Genomic DNA, 10007 nt, shown 5'->3' on the forward strand with positions numbered 1-10007 from the left:
TTATTTGTTGAAGAAACCCAGTCCTTTGTCCTATAGAATGTCTCACATCCTGGGTTTGGCTGACCACTTCGTGTGGTGTTTTAGCTTCCCTTCTCCCACATTTAATGTTAAGTCTTTGTGTATTTTCTTATTTTTCTAACAACATATGTGCCATTAGAAATTACAAATACCCTGGTGACACTGAACCAATTTAATGCTCAGGCAGGAATGCTGAAAATCGGTCAGTTAGGAGGTGGATTAACCCATCTGCTCTTCAGGAGAAATCTGAACTAGAATAACAATTTGAGAGCTACCAGTTTATAAAAGGTAACTGAAACTGGGATTGGGGAGAATGGATGAGACCATCCACGGAAAATGGGGTCCAACATGGGAGCTTGGAGAAACCTAATATAAAAACGTGGGCAGAGAATGTTGCAAAATGACTGAAAAGCCTTCAAGAGATGCGGGTTATAGTCCATGGGGTTGCAAAGAATCAGATATGACTGAGTGACTGGGCATACAGTCGCCACAGCAGCTGAGGGCGGCTTCAAGGTGGGTGGATTGTTCAGTGGATGACGCATTTATAAAACGTACATAAATGAAAATCTATAAAGTGGGTCATTTTATATTCAGTAGCACATGTTAAAGTTAACCTATGTATTTATCCTAAGGAAAGAACCACACAGTGCATTTTGGAAAATAAGGAGTTTGGACTTATTTGGGAAAGCAATGAATTAAAGGTTATTGGTAGTGATAAAAATGAATTACAATCCTTAATAATTTTGGTGAACTTGATTTCTGAAATCAAAGAAGTTTCACTTTTCTGTGAAATCCAGATAGAGTAAAAAAATTCAATTTATTTGTTTCTAATGTGCTTACCACTACACCTTCCCACGCAAGATACAACAGTATGTACATGTGACTCGATCGTTGCCCTTTCCATTTACCGTTATCACCGTACTCACCAATCCTCACTTGTTCCGGTTGTCTGATCACAGGATTCACTGATGAGTTGTGACACAGTTACCCTCTTTACGTCTCAGGCTCCTTCCCTTTAGAGCAATGGTTTGATGAGGTCAACGGTTTGCATCAGTCACTATGAGCACTTTTTAAACACAGATTGCTGTTGTCTAACTCCTTGTTTGATTCAGTAGGAAGGAGAGAACTTGCAATTCTGGAGATGTAAGTTGCTGTTCCAGGTACCATATTCTGAGAATCATTTTATTAATACTTTTTTCAGCTCCAAGTTTATGATCCCTTTGCAAAACTGCATTATCTACACTCATGAATAAATTTAATACTGTTATTCTACAAAGCATAACAGGATATTGTGGAATATGTAGTTATTATTTGTATTTTAAAAATTTATTTTTATTGGAGTATAGTTGACTTAACAATGGTGCCAGTTTCAGGTGTACAGCAAAGTGAATCAGTCACACACACATATATTCTTTTCCAGATTCTCATGTAAGTTATTACAGAATATTGTGCTATACAGTAGGTCCTTACTATTAATAGTTACCTGTTTTATATAGTGTATATATGTTAATCCTAAATTCCTAATTTATCATCTCCCCCAACACATCCCCTTTGGCAACCATAAGTCTGATTTCAAGATCTGTGAGTCTATTTCTATTTTATAAATAAGTTCATTTTTATCACTTTAAAAAAATCAGATTTGACATATAAGTAATATCATGTGATATTTTTCTTTCTCTTACTTCATTTAATATGATAATCTCTAGGTTCATCCGTACTGCTGCAAATAGCATTATTTCATTCTTTTTATGGCTGAGTAATAGTCCACTGTATATATGAACCATCATCTTCATCTATTCCTCTACTGATGGACATTTACATTGCTTCCATGTCTTGGCTATTTTAAGCAGTGCTGCAATGAACACTGGGGTGCATGTATCTTTTCGAATTACAGTTTTCTCCACATAAATGCCCAAGAACAGGATTGCTTGATCATATGGTAGTTCATATTTAGCTTTTAAAGGAACCTCCATACTGTTCTCCATAACGGTTGTATCATTTACATTTCCACCAACAGTGTAGGAGATTTCCTTTTCTCCACACCCTGTACAACACTTGTTGTTTAGAGGTTTTTTGATGGCCATTCTGACTGGTGGGAGGTGATTCCTCATTGTAGTTTTGATTTGCATTTCTCTAATAATTAGTGATGTTGAGCATCTTTTAATCTTTTTGGCCATTGCCTATCTTCTTTGGAGAATGTTTATGTAAATCTTTTGCCTATTTTTTGATACGGTTTTCTTATTTTGATATTGAGCTGCATAATCCATTTATATATTTTGGAGATTAATCCCTTGTCAGTTGCTTAGTTTGCAAACGGCTTTTTGTTAATGGTTTCCTTTGTTGTACAAAAGTTAAGTTTAGTGAGATCCCATTTGTTTTTGTTTTTATTACTCTAGGAAGTGGATCAAAAGATACATTGCTGCAGTTTATGTCAGAGAGTAGTCTGGTTTCCCCAAAGAGTCTTATGCTAGCTATCCTTACATTTAGGTCTGTGGTCCATTTCAAGTTTATTTTTCTGTGTGGTGTTAGCAAGTGTCCTAATTTCATTCTTTTACATGTAGCCGTCCAGTTTTTCCAGCACCACTTACTGAAGAGACTATATTTTCTCCATTGTATATTCTTGCCTATTTTGTCTTAGTTGACCATAGGGGCATGACTGTAGTTGTTATTTGTTGAATGCAAACAACAGCTTAACATTTTCAATCTTATCTTCTTAAGCTTTATGTATCTTAGGAATGTCTGTGTCAGTGGCTGTGAGCTGACTGGAGGCAGGACCGTGACTGTGGAGGCTCTTAGTATATCTCACACTACACTTAATGCAGAGATTTAACATGTGCTTTTCAATACGCCTCCATGGACTAGGCAGCATGTGGTATCTTCCCATTTGGTAAACATTGTAAATTTGATACAAACTCTTAAAATAATCAGAATTTGATCTTAGTTCATTCTTGAACAAGCTTCTGGAGTCCAGGAGACACACTGGTGTTCTGATACAATGGAGATAGCTCCTGTTAGCCAGGAGATAAGGATGTTAGTCTCAGTGTCTTCTGTCAGTGCTCTCTGGGTTGTTGATAACTGAACTTCTGGTGGCTCTGAAAAACTAGGAAAATGTCAACCATCTTAAGTTTAGGAAGACTTTGTGAAATGCCTTTTAAAAATACAGGCTCTGGGTACAAAACAATTTCCAAATTGTATTTTTATAAAGATTAATTTTAGAGGTTAAAACCTTCCCACTTTGAATCAGAAGAAAACAAGCTTGTTTTAATTTCTGATTTTGGTTGCTTTGCTTTAAAGAATGAGATGCTATAGTTCAAAAATTGAATAAGTATTTATTGTTCCAGAAGGTACATTGCTTTTTATACATATTTCATAAATGATACAGGATTTTACACATGTTCAATATTTTGCTATTTGTTTAAAGGACTTTTTTCTTCACGTTCTCCCCTCCCTAGCCTCCCACACAACCTGAAAGGATTTGCTCATTGCACTGTGCTGTTTCTTCTTAAAAACCCTGCAGTACAAACAGGATAAATGGTTTAAAAATAATTCACAGAAATAAATGAGGGAAGGGGGGTGAACAACTTGGGGGCGGATGAGGAAGGAAGTGAGAGGAGGGGTGGGAAGTGGGGACATGCATCCTTTCATTCCGTCACGCCAGTGGAAGGGGGGGTGGCGGTGGCGGCAGCAGCAGCAGCAGCAGCAGCAATCCTGGCTGGCCTTCCACCTCTGCAAGGCACCTGGAGCCTGGGTTTGTCACTTAAAGTGTTTCTCTTCATACACAATGATCCCGAAGAAGGAAGAAAAAGAGAAAGAAAACCCTTGCCACAAGGAGGAGGGATGGATCATGTGAAAGAACAAAGTGAATCGACTAGCTGTGTGGCAAGCCCCAGCATCCTTTCATCCTGCCCCCACAAGTTGTTATTAATAAAAACAGGATATTAGACACAGATTCCTTTGACTCTCCAAGTGCAGATGTCATCTGGAAATACGATAGAAAATATTTTGATAGAGTATAAGATTATTTCCTCTTTCTCTCAATTTAAGATAAGAAAAAATAGGGTGAAGAGGGTAGGCTGAAAGAAACCATAGAAATGTATTCCTATATAAAGATAAATTGCGCCCTTTGAGATCCACTCACTTGATTTACAACTAAGTGGTGGAGGTGGGAGGGTTCACAAACAGCATGGAAGTGTGTATCCTTCAACACTAACAAAGCCTCCAGACAAGGCAAGGCCATCTGGGTGGCCTGGAATGCTGTCATACAAGCAGATTAACAGCAATGAAACTATTCGGGTTCTGAAATGGCTACAGAGCCATGATTTTTAGCCAATTTGTAAACCTTACATCTTCCTGATTCAGTAATATAGCTAAACATTCCCCCTCTGGCTTGAGCTGTGGAGGGAGAGAGGAATATCAATGGGATAGTTAAATAAAGGAGGGAAATTTGTCTTCCTCTTAAAGATTAATTAGTAAAAAACAAAACAAAACAAAAGAAACCTCATGCAGTGTTGCCAATGATTTCTAGATAGTGATTCAGAGCACTGAAATATATAGACATTTAAGAAGGTATGAAGGGATAATCCAAAGTGTCAATTATCAAACAGTCATAAGTTGGTTCCAATTATCATATGGATAAAATTAGCATATCAACAGGTGTGGGAGGTCAGAAATGTGCACAAATGGGAGAGATTCCTGGTAACTTTGCAGAGACTGGGTCCAGTCTAAAATAAAAGCTAATGACATGGGCTCAGACTCTGTTTGCCACCCACATATCTTGAGGTTTTGCTTTTCTGGTGGATTTATTTACTCCTATCTCAAAATTAAGAAAAGTTAAATTAAAAAAGAAAATTAGAGTTGAGTGGGGTGCTGGTGTGTTCCTGTTTTGCTGACCCTGCAAAGAAGATGCAAGAGACAAACACCCCCAGCATCAATTTTTCTTTGTGAATCTAATCTCCCAACTATATAGTGCATCGTTTTCATCCAGAAACTGAGATGCTTGATTAAGACAGTATTTCACTAAGCCCTTTGAGCTTATATTCCAAAAAGCGTGATCCTCAGATTTTTAACACTCCTTTTTTTTCCCTAAGATCTTTTTGTTTTTGTTTTTTAATTAAAGGTAAAAACCCTCTACCCCAACATGGCTCCCAGCTTCCACCTGCAATGCTTTAATTAAAAAGGCCATAGTTATAAACAGGTGTTCTTTCTGCCGGGACTCAGCGGCTCTTTGCAGATCAATCTTTTTCACCAATTTGTCGGAGGGGCAGATGTACTTGTAATGGGTCTCTCAGTCTCTTAAGGTCCATTTCTGCCTAAAATAGAAACAAAAGGTGAGGAAAAACTGGCTAGTCAAGCTTTCAATGATATTACTGCCTCCTGAGAAAAGGAAATTGTCCTTCCTCCATCATTATGAGTCAGAGAAATCATCTGAATCACTCTGAAAGTACGAGTGCCTCAGTGGCGAAGGGTGTTAAAGGCGCAGGACAGTCAAGGGGTATGGAAACAGAAGCTGGTCCTGGTAGTTTCAGCTGTCAACAGAGCCTCCAGAAAAGGCTGTGCAATCAACGGGGCAGGACTCAGGGCTCAAGAATGCGAGAGCATCGGATGTACCTTGATGGCATTTCTTCAGAGAAGCCCTTGCGCAAACTTTTGTATGGAGCCAGAATTTATGTATTTTTGGAGCCAGAATTTAAATTATGCTGCTCAAGACTTTAGTTATTTTTCTAGTTGCTGTTTAAGCTTTTCATTTATCAGTAATTTTAAAAATAGGGATGTGACAATGGAGTATTACTCAGCCATTAAAAAGAATACATTTGAATCAGTTCTGATGAGATGGATGAAACTGGAGCCATTATACAGAGTGAAGTGAGCCAGAAAGAAAAACACCAATACAGTATACTAACACATATATATGGAATTTAGGAAGATGGCAATGATGACCCTGTATGCAGGACAGCAAAAAAGACACAGATGTGTATAGCGGACTTTTGGACTCAGAGGGAGAGGGAGAGGGTGTGATGATTTGGGAGAATGGCATTGAAACATGTATAATATCATGTAAGAATTGAAATGCCAGTCTATGTCTGATGCAGGATATGACACGCTTGGGGCTGACGCGCGGGGATGACCCAGAGAGATGTTGTGGGGAGGGGGGTGGGAGGGGGGTTCATGTTTGGGAACGCATGTACACCTGTGGTGGATTCATGTCAATCTATGCCAAAACCAATACAGAATTGTAAAGTAAAAATTAAAAATAAATAAATAAATTAAAAAAAAAAAAAATAGGGATGTGAAGTCAACTGCAGCACTTTCAAAACTCACACATGCTTGGGCCTCACCCTCAGTGTGGGGACGGGGCTGAAGCACCTATTTTTGTAATAGCTCCAGAGACCACTCTGCTACATTCCCTCCAGTTGACAACTACCACACACAGCAACAGAAGGTAAGAATTCACTTAGGCCGAGGCAGGAAGACAAATTAAACCTATTCAGAGCACAACCCCATCACCACAAAGAGAGAGAAAAGGTGGAGAAGGTCCAGAGAAGATAATTAAACTTTGAAGAGAAGGGAATGGTTTCCTGAGGTTTTAAAAAACCTCTAAAGTAATGAAAGACTGCAAAGAAAAGGAATGAGTATTTCTTAACCCAAATCAAAGATATCAGAGTGAGGGGGAGGCATAATCAGAAATGCGTAAGAGGTAACTGTTATAAGAAATAAAATAGCAATCTTTTAAACAAGCGTCTAGTAGCTCAATAAGCTCTGCCTTGCACCTGGCAAAGATTTCTAGTAGTCTCTCTTTTACCTGGATTTTATTTTTGCCCCATTGCTACCACACATTTTAGGGGAGAGATCTTGGGGGTCAATTGTAGAAAGATTAAAAAAGATAAAAGCAGACAGAAAGGTAAAGATAAACAAAAACTAAAAAACTAAAAATAGGTCCAAAACTTTCAATATGCTAGTGTTAACAGGATAGATGGGACACATTATTTTTTCTTGTGTTATATAATACCTGCTTGTGTTACATAAAAGTTCCTAGAGAGGTGTATGTGTTAAAACAGTCATTTCTACTGGTTGAGGAATAATTTGCATAGGAAGAAGAGGACTGGATCATTCTTTCAGAGTTTACCCATTTAAGTAGTGTGATTATAGATGATGATGCCGCCACTGTACACGATGGGGCTGGGGTTTACTTTCATTTTTGGAAAACTTACCTGAGCAATTGCATCCTTGAGTTCATTGTATTTGTCTAGGTCAAAACGTGACTTTTTGGCTCCTTTATGGAAGAATAATAAGTATTGTCTGTCTCTGGCTTCTGGATAAACATATTCCTACAAAAATAAAAGAAAAATTAAATTGTTAGTCCTTAGCACACTATCGTCACAAAATAAGCCCTTACTATTGATTAGATTCAGTACACATGATTGCATATAAAGATATACTACTGACATGTGCTATGTTAAATATTTATATTTATTTCTTAAAACTTTTTTGTGTGAAAACACTCACAGAAGAGTACACAAAACAAAAATGTACTTCCTAAAGAATCATCAACACATAATAAATGTTAATCATCACCAGGTAAAGAAAATAGAATATTGTCAATAACTCAGAAGCCTCCTTCCTGCCCCTGTCCAATCACTCACCCTTTCTTCCCCTGCAAAATAATCACCATCGTGACGTTTATGGTGTCTGTTTTCTTGCTCTCTTTATAGCTTTCTCACTTAAAATGCATCTTCCTGAGCTCTACAGATCCGTTTCACCTGGTTTTTAAAATTCTCTATTAATGAAAATGGAGTCAGATAGTCTGCGATGCGTGTGACCACCTTCACTCAGTGTCACGTCTGTGGTATTCAGCTTCTGTGTGTGCCAGTTTCAGGTGTATTGCACGGTGATTCAGATACAGGTTATTTAAACACTGAGTATCATTCCAAGTGCTACACAGCAGGTCCCTGTTGCTTATCTGTTTTATATATAGTAGTGTGTATGTGCTAATCCCAAACTCCTAAATTATATTATTTACATGACTACCTCATATTTTACTTTATAAAATTTTATCTGTTCGTCTTTGGCTGTGCTGGGTCTTTGTTGCTGCATAGGATTTTTCCAACTGCAGAGAGCAGGGGCTACTCTCCAGTTGCGGCGTGCAGACTTCTCACTGCGGAGGCTTCTCCTGCTGTGAATCACGGACTCTAGGGCACCTGGGGGCTCAGTAGTTGTGGCTTGGGGGTGGCTTACTTGCTTCACAGCATGTGGGATCTTCCTGAACCAGGGATTGAACTTGTGTCTCCTGTACCGGCAGGCAGATTCATAAGTCACCAGGGGAGCCCTACCTTACATTTTAAAAACAACTTTACTTGAGGTACCATACAATTTACCTATTTAAGGTATAACAGTGCTTTTTAGCACAGTCACAGAATTGTACAATCATTACTACAGTAAATTTTAGAATATTTTCATCATCCCCCAAAGAAACTCCATACCCTTTATTATCCCTTCTGATCTCCCTCCATACTTTCAGTTCTAGGTTAACTACCTGTTTACTTTCTGTCTCCATAGATTTGCCTATTCTGGGTATTTCATAAGTGGAATCTTACAACATATAGCCTTTTGTGTCTGGCTTCTTTCAAGGCTCATCTATTTTTTCATGTATCAGTACATTATTTCTTTTTATTGCCAAATAAAATTCCATTGAATGGATATGCTACATTTTATTTACCTACTTGTCAATTGATAGATATTCAGGTTTTCCCACTTTTTGGCTATTATGAGTAATCTTGCTATGAACGTTTGTGTACAAATGTTTATGTAGACACACGTTTTTACTTCTCTTGATGATACACAGCATTTTCATGATCACTCGTGAGGCTGAGGCTTTTTCATATCCTCTTTTATATCACTGGCCGTTTGCATACCCTCTTTTAGAAGTGCCTGTGCATATCTGGACGGTCTGTCTTTTTCTTATTGGCTTGTAGGATTTGTTAATATATGTGGATCCTTTGTTGGATATACATACTGCAAACATCTCTTCCCAGCTCATTCTCCCTCCTAATGGCGCTCTTCAGTAAAAAGATGTTCTTAATTGTTAATACAGCCTCATTTATTATTCCTATTTTCTATGGCTAGCACTTTTTATTGTGTAAAAAGTTATTTTCTATTCCACAGTAATGAAGATATTCTTCTATATTATTATTTTCCAGGAGCTTCATTGTATCACCTTTCACATTTGGATCCACAATCCATCTGGAATTAATTTTTGTTTATAGTATAAGGATGAGGCCATTTCTTTTTTTTATACGGACAGTCAATTGTCCTAGCACCATTTACCGAAAGCCTTTTTCTCTGCAGTGCCATTTTTCAACAGCAGAAGTCCACTCACACTAGGACTCTTCCTGCTTTCCTCTTCTCTCCCACTGGACCATTTGTCCAGCCGTGTGTCACTGTCTCCATCACTGTAGTGCCGTGGTGTCCTCGGTGCTGTAGACTACTAAAGGTGTAGTCTTCATATCTGATACAGTACACCCTTTTATGTAGTTTTTCTTCAAGAGTTTATTGACTTTTCTTAGTCTTTTTATTTCCATATAAATTTTAGAAGTAGCATAATCAGATCTCTTCCCCCAATCCCAAACTTATTGGGATTCTAACTGGGGTTTCAATGAATCTAACAGATCAATGTGGATAGAACCAACATTTTTACAGCATTTACTTTTCTGGTCCATGAACATGTGGTATCATTACATTTATTAAATCTCCTTTTATTTTATGCTTTTCTACATAGATATCTTGTCTATCTTTTGCATGATTTATTTTTAAAAGTCATTTTAAGTTGCATCTTTTAAAAAGTTTCATTTTCTAACCATTTGTGGTTGGCATATAGATATGTAACTCATTTATGTGCACTGACCTTGTATCCAGTAACCTTAATGGAACTCACTTATGACTTCTAACCAATTATCTATATATGTTTTTAAAATTTTTCTATGTGCAAAATCTAT

General features: G+C 37.7%; 1 protein-coding gene across 3 annotated transcripts in view; it reads right to left on the reverse strand.

Annotated features, from left to right (window-relative positions):
• Nucleotides 1-3327: 3327 nt before the first annotated feature.
• Nucleotides 3328-10007, reverse strand: part of MCU (mitochondrial calcium uniporter) — a 200740-nt gene continuing 194060 nt past the window's right edge. For 2 of the 3 annotated variants that reach the window (XR_005721363.1, XM_040242474.1), the window contains 2 exons: nt 7227-7343; nt 3328-5327 (listed from right to left, as the gene is read on the reverse strand). Coding sequence is in view for 2 of the 3 variants with exons in the window: in XM_040242474.1 (XP_040098408.1) it covers nt 5250-5327; nt 7227-7343 (195 nt within the window). In the remaining variant the exon portion in view is untranslated. The remainder of the gene's footprint in view (nt 5328-7226; nt 7344-10007) is intronic. The other variant, XM_040242475.1, reaches the window with a different exon arrangement.

This window comes from Oryx dammah, unplaced genomic scaffold, assembly GCF_014754425.2.
Source record: "Oryx dammah isolate SB20612 unplaced genomic scaffold, SCBI_Odam_1.1 HiC_scaffold_6, whole genome shotgun sequence".
Taxonomy (NCBI): Eukaryota; Metazoa; Chordata; class Mammalia; order Artiodactyla; family Bovidae; genus Oryx; species Oryx dammah.